At 39.1% G+C, this 20,041-nt stretch overlaps 1 protein-coding gene across 1 annotated transcript; it reads left to right on the top strand.

The window, feature by feature from the left end:
- Positions 1 to 1,550: 1,550 nt before the first annotated feature.
- wars2 (tryptophanyl tRNA synthetase 2, mitochondrial) lies at positions 1,551 to 19,082 on the top strand. The gene is made up of 6 exons (XM_027164143.2): positions 1,551 to 1,706; positions 12,821 to 13,078; positions 14,833 to 14,913; positions 16,774 to 16,856; positions 16,940 to 17,058; positions 17,886 to 19,082. The coding sequence occupies exons 1-6, from the start codon at positions 1,602 to 1,604 to the stop codon at positions 18,332 to 18,334; spliced, it is 1,095 nt and encodes a 364-aa protein (XP_027019944.1). The 5' UTR covers positions 1,551 to 1,601; the 3' UTR covers positions 18,335 to 19,082.
- Positions 19,083 to 20,041: the final 959 nt, after the last annotated feature.

The following is a 20,041-nucleotide window of genomic DNA, read 5'->3' on the forward strand; positions in this document are numbered from 1 at the left end:
AATATGGAACAAGAAGGAGACCTTGCAGGAACTTTCAGAAGAGCTGAAAGGGTGGTAATGCACAAAGATCTGTGGTGAGGAGATGAACAATTAGTAAGCACAGAGAGTGATGAAAGACATGTAGTTGGTAGTTAGACAGTTTACCGCCTGCATACTGAGATATAAGTAAATGAACTAAATTAATTAATTAGTGGTTAATTTACTTAACTTAACTTAACACATAACTTACTATTATGAAAACTGGTTGCTCGATCACTGAATAAATATAAACTATGATTGTCATAGTATTGCATAGTCAACTATGTTCTTACATACTTTATGGCAAGAGCCTGGCAAAATCATTCAACCAATTGATGCAATCAAACAAACAAGTAATCAATCAATCAATCAATCAATCAATCAATCAATCAATCAATCAATCACAAACAAACAAACAAAAAACAAACCACAATATGACATTTAATACAATATACTACTTTTAATATGCTTTAATATATATATATATATATATATATATATATATATATATATATACATATATATATATATATATATATATATATATATGTATATATATATATATATATATATATATATATATATATAAAATATTTAAATAAATACAGATAAATACATAGTCTGACTATGAAGAATTTTTTTTTCTTCAGATTAAATTAAGGTTCAATAACAATCAAAATATTTGGACACACCTACTATTAAAAGGGTTTTCTTAATTTATTTTTGTATATATATATTTTTTAATTTTAGTTTAATAATTCACATAGGGAATTATGCAGGGTCAAGAAACGTATTAAGGAAATCAGAAAATATCATATTTTACATAGCACAAAACTATTACTGATACTATTTAAAAAAAATCCCATAAATTACGGTAGTGGGAAAAGTAAGAAGAGGCTGAAGTTAAACACAACCATCTTCAAAGCAAAGGACAAGTGAAGAAAATATCATTATTTTTTTTTTTTGATAGCAAGTTCATAATGGAGGTGCAAAGTAAAAAATATCTACTGGGTGGCCAGGAAACAGAGCCCAGGGGCTATACGTCTGGTTGAGGGCACGAGGGTAAGAGACACTACACAACACAGACAGTTCTACTTCTACATCTACATACTGATATTGAAGTTTCATGAGACAGACTGCCACAGGAGATGATCCTGAATATGGAATTATACAAATAGATCCAGATGTAAAGGTGGGACAAATTAAGAGCAGATGTGACATGAAAGAATAATAAAAGAATCTGAACTTAGAAAAACTTAGCAGGCCTGTGGATAATCAATGCCATGCATGCAATGCCAATGTTTTATAAGTCAGATGTTTGGTAAATTCATTAAGTATCTAAATATGGATGCATCAAAATAATTAATCTAGGCTATGAACTTAGCATTTTCATTTAAATTATTGAAAAATTGTATTCGTTCATTCCTTTATACCCGTGAATTTTGCACACATATTAGTTCACATTAACTTTTGAACATGTTAGATCATGTCCCTTGTGGACGAAATAACGTAGTGAGTCCGTTTGGTTAAGGAGCGGACGGACCTTATGGGACACCGTACAAGCCGTTGCGTGGGAATTCAAGATGGCGGCCTCCATGAGTAGGAACGTGAAACGCATTTTAGGTTTCATTCAAACGAAAACTCTTAAAACAAGATCATTTTGCAGTCAAAGGGCATCCGGAGTAAAGGTATGAACTAATTATAACTCTACACTACATGTATTCGTGGTGTACGTTTTTGTTTAACGCACTTAATAAACGGACACTTTGTATTTATGAATGGTGTCACTTCAGAAAGAAGAGGCACGCTTTCTGACAGTGATAAAACAATCCTAAATATATATATTGTGTATCCGTTTTGAATGTGTTGTCACATAGTTGGATCAGTCAGCGTTTGCTGCCAAAAACATTAAAACTTTACCATCAACATTAAGTGTAATGTGTTTTGATCATCACAAGATTGAAAACCAAGAGATATTTTCTGCAGAATTTTCATAATGTCCTTGAACGTGATATACTGTAAAACAACACCGTGGGGATCACATTAATCCAGAGATTGTGTTGCAGTTTGTAGGCAGGAGCTTTAGCTTTTTATTATTTTAACTTTTTAAATCCACTAATGTCAGTAAATTGGGAGTAAAATCTAAAGAAGTAGAGCTCATGTACTAATGTCTGTACAGATCACGTGCTAATGTCTGTACAGGTCACATACTAATATGCCCTTGTGTATAGTCATTTCAGGTTAATGTTATATTAGTAAAAATTACTAATAAAGAAATAAAAAATATTAATTCAATGTTGTGGGATTCACTATTGAGAAATGTGCTTTAAATTACTCAAAAATCAATCCTGTCATTTAAAAAGTCAATCAACCTTCAGAATTTCTACAATATCAAATCATATCAAATTTATTTGTCACATACATACGGAGTATGACAGTGAAATGCTTTTTGCATCTGTGTGGTATTCAAACACAAGAAATGCAATTTGGGATATATATATATATATATAAAACCAAAAGGAGGTAAAAATAAATGTAAAAGATAAAAAAAAAAAAAAGTATAAACTATATAAAAAGAAACTATATAAAGTATGAAAATATAAGTGCAAAATAAAGTATTTAAATATACATAAATGCGTATGGTTTTTAATTATTATCCTTAAAGTGTCCATGTGCAGTATGGTGTGTATAAAATGGTACTGTGCTGTGCAAGACCAGAGTTAAAGCTTATATTATGCTTCAGTTATTAGTGTAAGATGGACTTTAATAGAAGAAATCTGTTACTTCTAAATCCTTATTTGTATTCAAAATAAAGGCTTCTTTCTCTTTCTTGTGGTTTGTTGGAAAAGCCTTTTTGCTGCACATATGATATAATTTAGCAAATTATTGTTTTCCTTTTATAGTATTTTAGCAGTCATGATTACTGTGATTTGCAAACAATGGCAGAACTAATTGCACAGAATAAATATTGTCACATGCATTTTGCCCACAATGTGAAATTCCAAGTGTCTTTTACAGTCAGTGGCCACTGACTGGGTTTATTACATATACCTACACTGTGTATATCTCATAGTGTTCTGTGTGTAGACTGTAGACCATGTCTTTCTGTAAGCAACCTCTCATACTTTGACACCACCACAGTGCCAGGCATCGTTCTCTTGTGAATCTTTCTCAGTACAACCATGACACTGAAATAGTACTGGAGCTGGAATATTTATTTGCTCACAGTTACAAACATTTGCTCATTTTTTCCATGCATGATTTATGAATTGTCCTCTGGTTCTTTATGGGTGTCTTGTATTGTCTGTACGTCTGCCTGTCTGTCCATTAGATTTTGGTATAATCCAAAGAAGGTCAAGTTTACAGCGAAAGTTATAAGGTTGAAATGGTGTTTCCTCAATAGCAAAAGAAATTTTTATTATTATTATTTACCTTTATTTTACTAGGAAGTCAAAAATCTCTTTTACAAGAGAGACCTAGCCAAGGTAGCAGCCATACATAAACACAACATAGTAAAAACATACATACTTACAATCATACAATACAAGGACTTCTTCAAGAAAAACAACTACATGTCTCATTTTTTATGATGGTCTTAAATGTATTTATTGATGTACACATTTCTAATTTAAGATCTTTTTGCAAATTATTTGATGCCCATGGTGCATAGTATGAAAATGCAGTTTTCCCCAAATCTGTCCAAACCCTGGGTACATTAAAAAGCAACCACTTGGAAGAGCGTAGCTCATAACTAGCAGAATTGAGACAGAGGAGGGTACAGAGGTAAGCTGGAAGTTTACCTAGCGTGGCTTTATATATAAAATATATACCAATGCTGTTTTCTGTGAGTTTAAAAATTCTGTGAATTTAAAAATAGTCAGTGGAAAAGTGACTTAACTTTAAACATTTAAAAATATATATATATATTTTTTGTTTCTTAATGTTTGCTGCTATCTATGATCTGATTTCTTATGTAGAAAAGTTTAGTTTAATTAAGTTTAAGGCATCTCTTTTTTGCATGTGCCTTGGCCTTGGAGACGTGATGTGACAGACAGCTAAGTTTGGTGATCCATGCTCAGAATTTGTTCTCTGCATTTAACCCATCCACAGTACACACACACACTGTGAACACCCACACACTGTGAACACACACCTGGAGCAGTGGGCAGCCATTTATGTTTCGGTGCCCGGGGAGCAGTTGGGGGGTTCGGTGCCCTGCTCAAGGGCACCTCAGTCGTGGTATTGCCGGCCCAAGACTTGAACCCACAACCTTAGGGTTAGGAATCAAACTCTCTAACCATTAGGCCACGACTCCCCCCATAAAACATGTGGTTAGGTCCTTGGCACAGTTCTGTATATACAAAGACTGCTTAAGGCAAACAAATTAATAAAATGAAGGATTAGAATGGCATCTCCATTGATGTTGGCATTGAGTTTTACTTCTTTGAACAATACCCTCTATCATAACTAACATAAGTCAAGTTTTTAAGCTAAAATTATTAATATAAATTACAAGGCACCAGGTATGTACATTTTCATCATAATTCTCTGAAAGTATGCATAAAACATCAATCTGAAGAACCTAGCTCAAGTGTTGTGTATCTGCTTGCTGATCGATTTCGACTATATATTTAAACAAAACAATGTAAATATCGAAATGCATAAGTGATGTGAAAATGCTTGAACATGTCAAAGTGGATATTATTATTATTGGATGCAATTTTAGCTTTGTGGTACACTTTATTTGTAAAAATGTGTGCTTTCTGAACATTACAGATTTATTCCCCTTTGCTGTTATAATAAGCTCTACTCTTCTGGGAAGGCTCTACGCTAGATGTTGAGAGTGTGGCTGTGGGGATTTGCTCTCATTTAACCCCAAGAGCATTAGTGAGGTCAGGAAATTATGTCGAGTGATGGAGCCTGGGGTGCAGTGGAGACCTAGATTCTTCCAAAAGGTGTTCAGTGGGGTTGAGGTCAGGGCTTTGTGCAGGACACTCAAGTTCTTGCAAGACACTTTGTGCAAGACCCTTCAAGCTTGCCAAATCGTGGAGCTCACATTGTGACACACCTGTGTCATGCTGATACGGGTCTGGGCTTCCAACTTTCTTGCAGCAGTTTGGGGAAGAAGCATACATGCATAAATGTGTGTGATTATCAAGTGTCCATAAACCGTCGGCCATAAAATGTATAGCAATTATGGGGATTGTTGATGCTATGGTAATTTAGCTTAAAAATGATAAATGTGCAGTGATACTGTACGAGTCTTCCGAACAAGTGTAACTGAGCTCTGAGTCTTTTTTGCTGTTGTGGCTGTTTATTGCAGCCAGTAAATGCCTAACTTGATATCAAGTGCACTTTTATATGGTAGGTTTTTATCAGTATTTGACAAGTCAAGTGTTTGAGATTGTTGTTCTTTTGTGCCCTTTTTAGTTTAAAGCAAAGAATTCTTAAGATAATAAGAGTGCTGAATATATGAGCATATAAGCCTGGTGTTCTCAGAAGAAAGACCTTTTTAAAATCCTCACACCTCCATGAACACCTGAGTATGTTAATTCGTGTATGTTCATAATTCGAGTCACTTGTTTCAGTGGCAGCTGAGATTAAGTACTACAATGGCCTAATTACAGAGGCGTAAGTGTGCTCTGGAGTGTTTGAAGTGCACCTTTGCAGCTCAGGCCTGTCTCTGTACGTGATTGACGAGCTGAGTTGCTTGAAGGCTGCAGCGCGCTCGGTGTGATGGAATGTGTGCTGACCGCCAGCCCGTCTGTGTTTTGTTAGGCAGCGTGTCACTAGGGATGCTGGAGAGGTGTGTGCCGTGACGGCGGGGGGTGAAGCCTACACAGATCTAGTGGCAAAGCCCTCGAAACCATCACATCACCCCTTCATTAACAGCAACAACATCAGAAACGAGGTGTTTTCGTTTTTGTTTTAATTTTCTCCAAATGTGGCCGACCGAACACAAACGTGGACATTCACAATGCCCCAGGGTGTGATGTGCATTCACAATGCCCCAGGGTGTGATGTGCATTTTTTTTTGAAGAAAAAAATCAATGGGTTTTAAATTCAGCATACATAACTTTTTTATCTATCTATCTATCTATCTATCTATCTATCTATCTATCTATCTATCTATCTATCTATCTATCTATCTATCTATCTATCTATCTATCTATCTTACTTTTTCTAATTATTTTATTTTAGTTTTTTTAACATTTTATTTTGAAAGTCAGTATTAAAGTTGTCATTCTCTCACATCACATTACGGTTTAGTTTTAATGTCAAAGCTTAGTTGAGCTGTCCGTAATGATCTGTAGAAGAGGGGTTTAATACTCCATTTCCATGGGCTAAAGTCATTTTAACTTCTTATATTTTCCTTCACTAAGTGAATATTTGAAATTGTTCTGCTTGGCCTTGTGCATGTTGTACAGCCTGGCAATGGGCCTCTGAGGGCCACAGATCTCTGACTGTGTGATAAAACATAGTGTTCCCTATGCAGCTCTTAATCGCCTGTGGTCTTAATGGCTGATATCAGTCATGTCAGCCCTGCGCCTTTACACAGAGGAAACGGATCCTAATTCTCCATAAGCTCCAGACGTACTCACTCTCATGTCAGTTAAAACCATTAAGCCGCCTCTCTGAGAAAGAACAAGAGGACGAGAACCGTACATCATGCAGAACTTATTAAATGAATTATATCATTTATATAATAATAATTTGTTTTTACATGTCACTTAAGCACTTTAACTCTCTCTGCACTGTTATTATTAGGCTCATCACGGTAAAGTATGAATGAAGCCTTAAAGATATTCCTAGATTTTGTAGACTTATTTATATATATATATATATACTGTAATATTTTTTGTACCAGATAATTCAGTCATTATGTTTTGGCTCTGAACGTCACTGGAGTCTTGGTAGTGTCTTACATCATCCTCCATGTAGACTTGCACTTTCAGGAAATCTGACATTTTTAATTACAATGTACCAGGAGACTATCTGCGATCACACTTTTGGGTTACAGTCAAGTCAACATTCACTGCTTGTACTGGAGGAAATTAGACAGTGTGAGCAATGGGGAAAGATGGCGAGGGGGAGAATAGGATGTTGGCCGGAGTTACACCTGAGTATTACCGTAATTATATATTGATTAATTTATGAGGTGTGTGTAGGTTATTTCTACCTCGCCGTGAGTTTTATGTGGCTGAAGTGTTATTAGTTGGGTAATACCTCAGTCTTTTCCTTTAAGTCAGTTGGCATTTTATTTAATGGCAAAAATATTTAATAGTGAATGGACAGAACCTGCAGTTATTGTGTCATTATTCTACTACTGAATATCTGTGTCTTTAATGCCTGAAGCTCAGGGGTGCTCATTTTTATTTATATACGAATACTTGTCCTAATAGTAAACCTTTACAATAATAGTAATCTATTTAGTGGCTATTGTAAGATGATCAGCAGTGTATGGATGGTATAGTAATAAAAGTCAGTGGTGCTAAATGGCTCTGACTTTGCTTCAGGCCTCCGGCCCCATGGGCTTGTCGAGCAGCGGTGCGTAGTGGTGCAGCTGTCCTGGCCTGGTTATTTTTGGAGAGCGGCGCAACCCTTTCTCCTGCAAGCGCTGTTTTTGAAGAGACTTCAGCGCCATTAATCAGGTTAGGGACCCCACGGTGCGAGAGGGCCCCTGGCCCTGGCTCTCCACACTGCACGTTTCTGTTCCTCTCCCTGCACTCTCTGCACAGTGTGAAGCACAGAGGAACCTCATCAATCTCACCTGTCCGAAATGTCAACCGCAGATTTAATCAAACGTTCCGTCTTCTGAACCCCACCACCACCACCACCACCTCATGATCACTGCCCTCCTTCCCCTAAAATACCCCCCCATCTCTCTCTCTCTTGCTCGACTGCTTGTTCATCTACTCCATCTCACTTTTTTCCTGCCCCAGATCCCTTTCATTCTGCTTGCACTGTTTTCATTTTAGGTCATTCGCACTTTGCTTCAAGCTGAGTGTATTTCAATGCAGAGAAATCATGTGGTGCCCCACTGTATCACAATTTTAAAAAGAAGCAGTAGGACCACTAAACTTTCTTCCCTACTCAGTATTTCACTGAAGCAGGGATTTGATGGTAGGCTGGTCCTGCAGGGTCGGGTGAGAGGGTGTGTGAGTAAGGCCGTGTTTTTCAGTGTGATGCTTGTTTTAATGGGGTGCGTAGAGCTACACTGACACACTAACAGTGAGTGCTGTGTTTTTTCAGCTTATTAGGGGGCAGAGGAATTGTAGAAGCAGTGTGAGTAGTACCTTTTAGTTTTTTTCCTCTCTAAATGGACTGCTTACTCGTTTGGGCTGAGAATCCTTTGCAGCGGTGGATACTTATAGTAGTATATGTAGTAAACGGTTCTTCCAGAATGCATGAAGTGCATTTCAGGTGGTCTATATTGGCCAATCTTTTTATATATTGGTATACTTAAAGTATTTGTGATTGTTTGCACTCTTTCATAAACATGAAATCCAGCCCTCGACATAAATAAATGAAACACCGCAGAATGTGGATTTTTTGTTTGATGCGTCTTGATGTGTTTTATTCCTCTTATACCAGGGTTATTAACCAATGCTGACTATTTATTTATTAATTAAAGGATCACTTTTTTCATTTTGTTTTCCATTTAATGCTGCTTAGCTCCTATAAAACAAGCTCTGGTTACTATTTGCATTAGAACAGCTATTAATAGTTATTTCTATTTCTAGTTTCTTTGTTTTCTTTCATTCTTTCGAAGTTCCCACAATCATCTGAGCTTCTCATGTTACCGAGAAACCTCCATCCTGAAGACTTCGTTGTTTCTGAAAAACTACAGGAACTAATTTAATGTTGGCTGTTACAAAGCCGTGACGATACAAATGTTAAATACATGTTTCCTCACAAAACAAACAATTACAGTTTTTTGGGGGTTTTTTTCCCTGTTTTTGGTTTTATTTTATTAAAAATCTGCTTATGTGGAGCAACCACCATACAAGTCTCTAAGTTAATCACTACAGAAACCATAATCTACTAAAATGAGAGCATTGATATAGTCTGTGCTTTGCCTTGCCCCCAGAACTAGTGTCAGCTAAAAACTAAAAAGCAGTAATCAAGCTTCTGCCCAATCAGAACTGAGGATTAACTCGTGCCATGGTTTAACAAGCTTTACTGTAGGCATATTTCATTTTCTCTAGCACTAAACACATTTTATTCATAGATATTTACACAAGTCCATCATGCATACCCAAAACTTGTCTTATTGAGGGCTTGTGATTCCTATTTGTTCTAATATGAAAATGAAAAACAAATTTCTGTCTGTGTGTGAACTAGCAGGAGCAAAGGAAACAAAGTCATGTTTTTGCCTATAATATGCAAGAAATTATAGCATCCAATAGTTTTTTCCTAACCAGCAAATCCAGTCTTTAGCATCGTGAGGAGCTGTTTTTGGAGCTCATAATGTTTGCATAGTGGTGGATGTGACGCTGGTTTTCCGTCCCCGTTGCTCATGTTTCCAGCGTCTTCACTGTGTGGAAATGAGCCATGCATTACTGATGAAACTGAAACACTACAGTGACCTCTGGGCTTCTCTTTTATTGGAAGTGCAGGAGGGATGATAGATTGTAAACAAATTTGCCTGACCTCTTGTGAAATCTTTCTGCAGAAGGCGGCGAGGGTTACAAATGAGTACAGCTTGAATGTACATACAGTGTATCTACGAATACATTCTCTCATACACAGGCCAAATATTTTAACATATTTTAAGTTTAAAAAGCTGTCTTCATATGTTGGTGTCACACACTACAGGCTAATGCTTACACCATATGCTAAATGATGGTGGAGAGAACTTTCATCACCTGCTTCGGTGGAACTGCGTCGTGCCTGTTTGCGTAAAATACGAGGAGAGAACGCACCAAGTTACAACTATAAACCTGCCATGTGTCATCAGGAACAAACCGATGGAAAGGAAGTGACTCCTCAAGTGACTTGCAGAAAGATATGGAGGTAATGGAAAGTGGGTGGCTATTTAAACCTGTGGAGTTGATGGCTTCCTCAATAGATAGAGACAGAGAAAGAATAATTGAGCGATTTTTTTTGTACAGTGAGATCATACACCTATATTTGGCTTTGCAGTGCCTGAAAATGTGTATGTTGTTCTGAGTAATACTGAGTTATTCTTGCACAGTATGCTTCCTCTTCCACAGCTTTTATTTTTGTCTTTGGTTATTGAGAAGAGTTATTAAGATATATATATAAGAGTTAGAGAGAATTCATTAGTTGGCAAGATGCTTAAGATCCACCAAATCCGCCTGGTACTGAGGACATGTGGAAGAGCAGCAGTGTAATGAGCTTGGACATTGAGTGAATGTATATGAACATTGTGTACTTCACCTGAGTTGATGGAGCCTGAGGACTCAAAGAGAAGAGCCCCATTAATGTTAATGAGCTTATAAAAAGGAAAGAAGTGTGAAAAAAGGAAAGAGCAGCGTGTTTGAGGGGAATGTGAATTTCCATCTGCATCTGGACCGCTCTCAGTGTGAACACCACTGAACATTTCCCCATCGGAGAAACAGCACCTGGCAAGTTCTCCCAAGTTCTTAGACGGGTCAGTGATCTAAATAATGAGAGACACAGGCTTGTTAGGGATACGTTTTAACCCCCTACAGCTTTGGTATTCAGCATTGAAGCACAAACTCTTCTGTTGAAGCATGCGAAGCTTTAACTTAATTGTTACCAATTTCTCATATAGCAGTGCTAAGGTTTTTGTAAAGGAATCAGTCCTTTTGCCATCTTCATAATGTTCAGACATGTCTAGGTCTTGGTAGATTTGATGACTGATTGTATGATTATTCCTTCGGTAGTTAGGGTTAGCTGTGTTTCAGCTTGTGCATGATTGTCTCAAATGACACATTACCATGTCTGAGAGGCTAATGGCTGCCTGAAGGGGAAAGGGAAACATGCATTTGGTTTGTCAGAGCGAGGTGAGAACACACATTAGCCAGACTCAGACTGTCTGTCCTAAAATCACTCCTGACACCTCAGAGAGGCCCTCTGAATCCAGGCCACTGCGCAATCACTGCTCACTTAGCTACAGCATTAATAAGCTGTTCTTTTCTTCAGGCTGGCTGCTTAATAACTCTGGGAGATATACTTGGAGATGGAGACTAGCCTTCAGCCAAAATAACCTTGGATCAGCCGGTAATATCAGACTTTCAACATGCCATAATGTGTCATTTAATGTGAAAACTTGGAGCTGTGCTTATGATTGCATACAGTCTCACACTCTGAGTAATATGATTTGAAAGGTGGAACTTTACATAGATTGAGCTCAAGTTATCATGTAAAGAATAGAACTGAGTTTTATTTTTATTTTTTATTTTTTTACATTTTGTCGAATGTGACATATTTCAAATGTTTGTAAGATTGGTTTAACAGTCGGTTGAGTAGGCATTGGGGTATTCAGTAAGGTAAACATGTCATTCCACATCATCATCATCATCAACACCCCATGCATTTTGGAATACGTATTTTATTCAGCGTTTGCCAATAATATGGGCAGCATGCTGGTGCATTGGGTAGCACTGCACCTCACAGCTCCAGGGTTCCCGATTGAGCCCTGAGCTAGGGTTACAGTCGGTGTGGTGTTTTCTTTGTAATTTTTTATTTTTTTTTGGTTGGGTTCCTTTAGGTTCTTTAGTTTCAACCCCACTGTCCAGATATATGATAATCTACCCCACTGTATAATAAAATATCCTGGTAGGTGGATTGGCTATGCTGAATTACCCCAGGTGTGCGCGCACGTTTATGTACAGTGACGAGATGAACTGGTGTTTCATCCAGGGTGCTTCTAACACCCGGTCAGACACAGTTAATGTGAATAAGAATGGGTTTATAACTGACAATTGATATTCAGAAAAGCGCATTGTGTTATGTTTCAGGATCCATAACCTTATCAATATTGACTGAATGTAGTTCTCTTTCTGTCTTATGCTGGTAAGTCTTCAATTGCCCTCTACATTTCCCCATGCCCTTTTCACCTCAGCTCACTGTGCTAAGGGGTGGGCAATGTGCCATGACTTCACGCGATCAAGCTGCTTAGCCTGGCACTCTCTCAGGTAGCAGTGCCAGACCTGACTGTAGCCTGGCTCACTCCAATCCAGAACCATATTTACAGAGGGATCCATTAGTTAGGAAGCTGCATGTCTCTTCTCTTTAAAAAGGGGGGAAAAGCAGGAGCTGAATTCACAGTTTATATGTATTGAAATGATTTTCCTGAATAGCTCTACAAAGTGTAATGTCCAGACCTTTTACTTTTTGTAGCGTTCTTTTGTTGCATCTCTGCTGTGAATGTTAGCCCTTAACACACACCTATTAAAACACACTTATTTGCTGGAAATGGAGTGTTTTCATTGGCCAGGGACTGCTTCAACCGAGCTGCTCCATCACCAGTGGGACACAGCCTGTGTGAGACACACATTAGATTTATCAATTTGATAACAGCCCTAAACTATTGTGCAGAATTCCAGGCTAACTTTCCAGGGCCAGTGCAGGTGTCTCCTCATTCACCTCTTCTCCTTTCTTCATTTGTCAGTTCTCCCCTGTATCATTTTTTTTTCTAATATATCTTTTGTTATTTGCATTTAAATATCATCTTTGTGTCAGAAATGTTCTCTATCATACATTATTTGATACCTCTTAAGAAATATAGAGTTGTTTTATTGGATTCAATCTAACCCTTACACACACTCATCTCCTCCCTCTGTCTCTGTCTACCTGTCTCTCTCTGCAGGGCCTCCGTGAAGGACGTGTCTTCTCAGGAATCCAGCCCACTGGGATTCCTCACCTGGGAAACTATCTCGGAGCTCTGGAGAGCTGGGTGGCCATGCAGAATGACTACAGCTCAGTGTTGTACAGCATTGTTGATCTACACTCTATCACCCAGCCTCAGAACCCAGACGTACTACAGAACAATATCCTGGACATGGCAGCCAGCCTGCTGGCCTGTGGCATTGACCCCACACGCTCTATCCTATTCCAGCAGTCTGTGGTCAGTCTCACACACCTCTCTGTACAACAAAGCAGCTTTTCCCGATGCTATAACAAAAAACACAAACATTTTTTTGAAACAAGATAAAAAAAAAAAAATCAGCCGCACGGATGTCAGAACATTCACATCTCACTCCACATCTAGATGTTTTTGGTTGTGTTTATTGCTTGTTTATATTTAACTTGACAAGAAAATGATAAAAGTATCATTGTCATCCAGGAGATTAATTTATCATGCTCACCAATCAAGAGTCAGCGAGAATCGTTGCCATCAGTAAATGTTTATTTAATTGAGGTTCGTTTCAATGCCTGTTTTTCACTGATGCCTATCTTAACTGTGGGCTCCATAAATTCTCTAGTCAGTGAAAACGTTCAAAACCATTTCCATCATTTACTTCAAAGAAACCCACATGAAGTAAGCAGAGACGATAATAATAGACTTACAGTATGCAGCAACTCAGCAGTTTAAAAAAAAAGAAAAAAGATTAATATATTACAAGGATGAGCCGCCTTGTTTTCAGATACCTGACGCGCGTGCATGTGTCTGGTGTGTGTTATTAGTGGTGGTGGTGGTGGTGGTGGTGGTGGTGGTAGTTGCAGGACACTGTGATTGGATGAATAGAGTTGTTCTGTTTGCATGGTATTCTTGCACACACAGACATGCGCACACACACACTCTCCCACACTTCTGTTTTTATTCCAGTTTAACTTCATGCCACATATCTTGGCAGGGCTGAAGACCTCCCATTGAACACACTAGCACAGGACTGTTCCACATGTAAAAATAAAAGTGCTGTCCAAAGAAAACACTTGACTTCATTGAAAAAATGGTGACAATCTGAAATCAGTCAGATCTTAAGTGTAAGCGCGTGCGTGCGTGCGTGTGTGTGTTGAGGTTACACCCCTTTTTACGGGAATAATATCCACACGCACAGTGAGATTTATATGAATATTTCTGTCAGTTTTGGAGTTATAGAAACTGGCCCATAAATCTAATTGTATATAAAATTCAGACTCTCATCTCAACTGTTGATATGGATGAAGAATAATCAATATTTGTTTTGCACTCTGGAACGTTTTCCGAGTTATGTAACTTTTGTATTTGTAAATGGAATCATTTTCTTTTCTTCAGTCATTCTCCTCTAACACCTTTTCCTGTATTAGCTTGGCACAAACAAATTCTTCACAACGTGGTGTAAAATTGCTCTTAATGTTCATTCCTGCCACAGTTTACATCAGGGTCTTTAGAATCCCTTTGTAATCGACGGAGATGGTGGCCACGTCGCCAGCGCCCATAAACCTTTATCCTCTGAAGCAGAAGAGTTTAGTGCCTCTTTTCTTCCTCTCGCAACTGGAGTTTTTGGCAGCATGTCCACTGCCAAATAGCCCTGCATGAGAGTTTGCTCACATGGTTTTAGCATGAGGCAAAGACCTCTTTAAGTGTCCATACTCTTTAAGCCCCAGAGGAGGGGCCGATTTAATGGCATTAGTGTTATTAGACCAGATGAGGGAGAGAGAGGCTCCTAACTGGGGATCTGTTTAAAGGTGTGCTGCGTTTCTGTGTGTGTGTGTGTGTGTGTGTGTGTGTGTGTGTGTGTGTGTGTGTGTGTGTGTGTGTGTGTGTGTGTGTGTGTGTGTGCCTGTATGTTCTCCTTACAGTCGCACAGAGGGGTTATCGCAAGGTATTCCATTATATGTGTATATACAGAAGGCTTTTATGAACATGACATCATATTGGTTCTTTGTCCTGTGCAGGTTTCGGAGCATACTGAGCTCTCCTGGATTCTGGGCTGCTTTACTAGCATGCCTCGACTACGCCACCTACCTCAGTGGAAGGTAATGATTTTATTTTCTCAGTGTGTTAAATTATACTCAAAAATGCTGGAAGGGGATCATGTCTGGGTTTTATCTGGGTTCTCATGCCAGCCTGCTGTACTGTCTCTGCACCTGGCAGGGATGAGTGCACCTGGCTGTGTGTACGTGTGTGTACATGTGTGTACATGTACGTGTGTGTGCGCGTGTGTACACGTATGTGTGTGCGTGTGTACGCGTATGTGTGTGCGTGCGTGTGTGTGCGTGTCTGTGCGTGCGTGTGTACGCATGTATGCGTGTGTAGGTGTGTACGTGTGTGTGCGTGTGAGTGTACACGTGTGTGTGCGTGTGAGTGTACACGTGTGTGTGCGTGTGAGTGTACACGTGTGTGTGCGTGTGAGTGTACACGTGTGTGTGCGTGTGAGTGTACACGTGTGTGTGCGTGTGAGTGTACACGTGTGTGTGCGTGTGTGTACACGTGTGTGTGCGTGTGTACGCGTATGTGTGTGCGTGCGTGTGTGTGCGTGTCTGTGCGTGCGTGTGTAGGTGTGTACGTGTGTGTGCGTGCGTGTGTAGGTGTGTACGTGTGTGTGCGTGTGAGTGTACACGTGTGTGTGCGTGTGAGTGTACACATGTGTGCGCGTGTACACGTGTGTGCGCGTGTACACGTGTGTGTGCGTGTACACGTGTGTGTGCGTGTACACGTGTGTGTGCGTGTACACGTGTGTGTGCGTGTACACGTGTGTGTGCGTGTACACGTGTGTGTGCGTGTACACGTGTGTGTGCGTGTGCGTGTACACGTGTGTGTGCGTGTGAGTGTACACGTGTGTGTGCGTGTGAGTGTACACGTGTGTGTGCGTGTGAGTGTACACGTGTGTGTGTGTGCGCGTGTGAGTGTACACGTGTGTGTGTGTGTGCGTGTGAGTGTACACGTGTGTGCGTGTGAGTGTACACGTGTGTGCGTGTGAGTGTACACGTGTGTGCGTGTGAGTGTACACGTGTGTGCGTGTGAGTGTGTACGTGTGTGTGTGTGCGTGTGTGTGTACACGTGTGTGTGAGTGTGTGTGTGTGTGTGAACACGTGTGTACACGTGTGTGTGTGTGTGTGTGTATACGTGTGTGTGTGTGTACACGTGTGTGTACACGTGTGTGTGTGTGTGTGTGTGTGTGTGTGTGTGTGTGTGTGTGTGTGTGTGTGTGTGTGTGTGTGTGTGTACACGTGTGTGTGTGTACACGTGTGTGTGTGTGTACACGTGTGTGTACACGTGTGTGTGTGTGTGTACACGTGTGTGTGTGTGTACACGTGTGTGTACACGTGTGTGTGTGTGTACACGTGTGTGTACACGTGTGTGTGTGTGTACACGTGTGTGTGTGTACACGTGTGTGTGTGTACACGTGTGTGTGTGTGTGTGTACGTGTGTGTGTGTGTGTGTGTGTACACGTGTGTGTGTGTGTGTGTGTACACGTGTGTGTGTGTGTACACGTGTGTGTGTGTGTGTACACGTGTGTGTGTGTGTGTACACGTGTGTGTGTGTGTACGCGCGTGTGTGTGTATACGCGTGTGTGTGTGTATATGCGTGTGTGTGTGTGTATGTGTGTGTGTGGGAATGCTCAGGCAGCAGCCTCTCTTCGCTGCAGGGAGAAGGCCTTGCTGTTTACTCAACAGCTGAGTGCATGTTAAACGTGGCGTAAAACGGCCTTTGAATGCAGCCTGCATGTGTTAACGTGTGAAAGAGAGAGGGATCGTTGTACAGATGAACAAATAGACAGTTTCTTCCAGGAGTTTCCATGTGCTGTGGTTGCCTTTCCATTTTTTATTCTTCTGTGTATTTTTATCCACATGGATTACTATTACTTCTCTCTCACTGCTTCTCTCTCTTCCTAGATGAAGAGTAAGCAGAAGAATGAAGGAAGCGTAGGTTTGTATACCTACCCTGTGTTGCAGGCTGCAGACATATTACTCTACAAGTAAGAACTGTTGCATTTGTTGTAAACAGTGTAAATAATGCTGGTGATATGATTAAGATTTTGACTATTAATCTTCTGTGCAGATCCACATACGTACCGGTCGGGGAGGATCAGATCCAGCATTTAGAATTAGCCCAGGACCTAGCTCGTATCTTCAACAACAATTATGGAGAGCTTTTTCCTGAACCTCGTGCACTACTTAGTAAGTGACTAAATTTTTCAGTAACATTTTTTGCTTTATCCCCACTAACCTGCTTCAAGTTAAAATCTTTGATATTAAATGTCTTCTGCTCTGCTTTTAAGTACAATTAAAGTCGGGCGATTCACACAGTGACTCAGTGAACAGGAACATATGTATTCAGCACTAATTAAATGCGTGCTCAGTATTTCTCTCAGCGACTTGAGCAGTGTGTGTTTCATTTGTGTGTTCACATGCACGCACGCAGTCAATCAGCAGTACACGAGGAAACGTATCCTTTTACTTGGTCAGTCAGATTGCTATGTTAAAATAGCAGCAGGACAAGCTATACTCGGAGGCCCTTTTATGCTCTTCAATTATCTGCATCATAAGAACACAATATGAAAACAATCATGTCATGTAATGGCACTTTGATTAAAGGACTTTCTCCTTCCTCTTCTATCAGCATAATGGAGAGATAATAGATTGCCAATTTCTTCACCTAATTTTGATGGGGTAATGATGGGAACTTGGTCTGGAACAGTGCTTGTTTTTTAATTGATTTATTACTTTATGTATTCAAAATACCTCGTTTCATTTGGTTTCATTTCTAAACTAGACCTCTGTCACTTCCAGTATAAAAAGCATCAAATTGTTATACATGGCATTCATATATCATATTTCAGCTGTCATGATTTATTTGTCTTTTGGCACCACTAGTGTAAAGATAAAGGATTTTTGCATTGTTAAATCATTACTTGTATATCCTGTGAAGGTTACTTCACAACAGAATGTTGTGTATTCAGGGCTGACTTTTCACATTGATTTGATCTTTGCTCTTTCCCTGTCAGGTTCTACACGCAAGGTGAAATCTTTAAGAGATCCCTCCTGTAAGATGTCTAAGTCAGATCCCCAGACGTTAGCCACCATATTCCTCACTGACACCCCTGACGACATAGTATTTAAAATCCGAAGAGCTGTGACCGATTTCACATCCGAGGTCACGTTTGATCCTGTGAACCGGCCAGGTGTAGCCAATCTGGTGTCCATTCATGCTGCTGTGACTAGCCAGACTGTAGAGGATGTGGTCAGGTTAGCCACAGGCCTGGACACTGGCAAGTACAAAACTGTGGTGGCAGAAGCTGTGGTACAGAAACTGGAGCCCATCAGACATGAGATCCAGAGACTAAAGTCTGACCGGAGCCACCTGGAGAGTGTGTTAGCCAAGGGAGCAGAGAAAGCCCGCAGTCTGGCCGCCCCAGTGATGCAGGAGGTCAGGAAACGGGTGGGCTTCTCCTAATTGTCAGAAAAAAACAATCTGTTCCAGGTGGAAATACAGTACAGTATGGATGAGATTTTATAGGCGATCAATTTCTTTAATGTTTGATTGTCAATTAATATATTTTGTCATGTATATTAGATTTTTCTATTTATTTTGGTTTATGCTCCTCTTTTGTGTACTTGTTCATAAATCATATATATGATATGCAAGTTTGTTCCCTCTAAAATGATTTGAACCACAAATTCAATTCATTTTTGCTGTAGGCTTAAGACATTTGAATTTGAGATCAAAAGATATGAAAATCAGAAAGGAGAATTTCAGCTTTTATTTCCTGATATTTATTTATAAATATGTTAAACAACATAGAACACACACATTTTGTATTAGACCACACAACTATTGAAACATGTGATTGACATGTGTTAGATTGATTGCTTAAATAATAAATAGTGCTAAACATCTACTCTTGGTTTTAGACTTCAGTTTCCCTTTAACAGGAATATTTGAGAGCTGTCGGTGTGAGAAAATAGCCATTTTTAAGCTGAAAAATAGGGAAAACCAATCAGAGGTGTAATGGTACTATTACTACAATTTTGAAATGAAAAGCAAACCATTGAAAGAAGCCACAGTAAAAATCTGGAAAAAACATGTATGAAGAATCCAACAATCTGGTGATGTCAGTAAGTGGCAGGCTTGGTGTATATTTTTATATCCCTAATTTTTTTTTTTAACTCATCTAATATAAATAAAAAACATCTTTTATTTATTTATTTGTTTGTTTGTTTGTTTGGCAATTTTTTTACATCAAGAAATAAAAGCAGAAGTCCTAATCTATCATCTCATTACCCATGCTTTTATCTTAAAACTAAATGTCTTATGCATGGTGTATAGCACAAAGAATTTAATTGTCAGTGCCATTCCTATAGTTTTTGTGGGAACTGTACATCAGTTAAATATCAAGTGACATTGAACACACTTACTTTACACCTGCTGGTAGAATGGCATGACCTCGACTGTGTTTAAGGATAATATTTTTGTCCTTTTTGCTTCACTGACATGTCTTCAGATGGTTTCTTTTTTACTTCACACCAGAACAGATCAATTTAAAGGTGTCCAGTGTTTGTCCTTAAACTCTTACTTGGTCTCTGAAGAGGAATCAAACGTGGAGCAAAAATAGAGCTTGTGGTAGATGTTTCCAGATTTTTTTACTTAAGCCCTAAGAAAGTCTTTAAATATCTATCTATCTATCTATCTATCTATCTATCTATCTATCTATCTATCTATCTATCTATCTATCTATCTATCTGTCTGTCTGTCTGTCTGTCTGTCTGTCTGTCTGTCTGTCTGTCTGTCTCAGAAAAAAACGCTTGTTGTAAATCCCAGTAGCAGGTGAACTGCATAACGTTTCAACAGTTCTATTTTAACAAAAGACAAGACGGTAAATCGGGAATAACTCAATCATGTGGTTCATTTTCACTCTTGTGGTGAAAGAAGTCACATGAAGTTTGTAGCTTAAATCACATGATCCATATTTGTGTGGAAAGAACGTAAAACCAGTCTATTTTTAAAAGACGTTTAAGTAAATGTTATATTTAAGTACCTCGTATATTCTCCCTAATATCTTAAAAATGGTAAATGAAACAGCAGTCATAAATAAAAGTGTGTTTTTCGGCGCAGTGGTGCAGGTGTGGTGCGGAAATCTTACTTGGCGATTAATTACCTTCT

Source organism: Tachysurus fulvidraco, chromosome 6 (genome assembly GCF_022655615.1).
Source record: "Tachysurus fulvidraco isolate hzauxx_2018 chromosome 6, HZAU_PFXX_2.0, whole genome shotgun sequence".
In the NCBI taxonomy this organism is placed as follows: Eukaryota; Metazoa; Chordata; class Actinopteri; order Siluriformes; family Bagridae; genus Tachysurus; species Tachysurus fulvidraco.

Bases quoted from the DNA above. Each gene is read 5' to 3' on its own strand.
- wars2 (XM_027164143.2), top strand. From the start codon at position 1,602: ATGGCGGCCTCCATGAGTAGGAACGTGAAACGCATTTTAGGTTTCATT. The intron at 1,707-12,820 runs GTATGAACTAAT...CTCTCTCTGCAG, and splicing joins AAAGGGCATCCGGAGTAAAG to GGCCTCCGTGAAGGACGTGT. The intron at 14,914-16,773 runs GTAATGATTTTA...CTCTCTTCCTAG, and splicing joins GCCACCTACCTCAGTGGAAG to ATGAAGAGTAAGCAGAAGAA.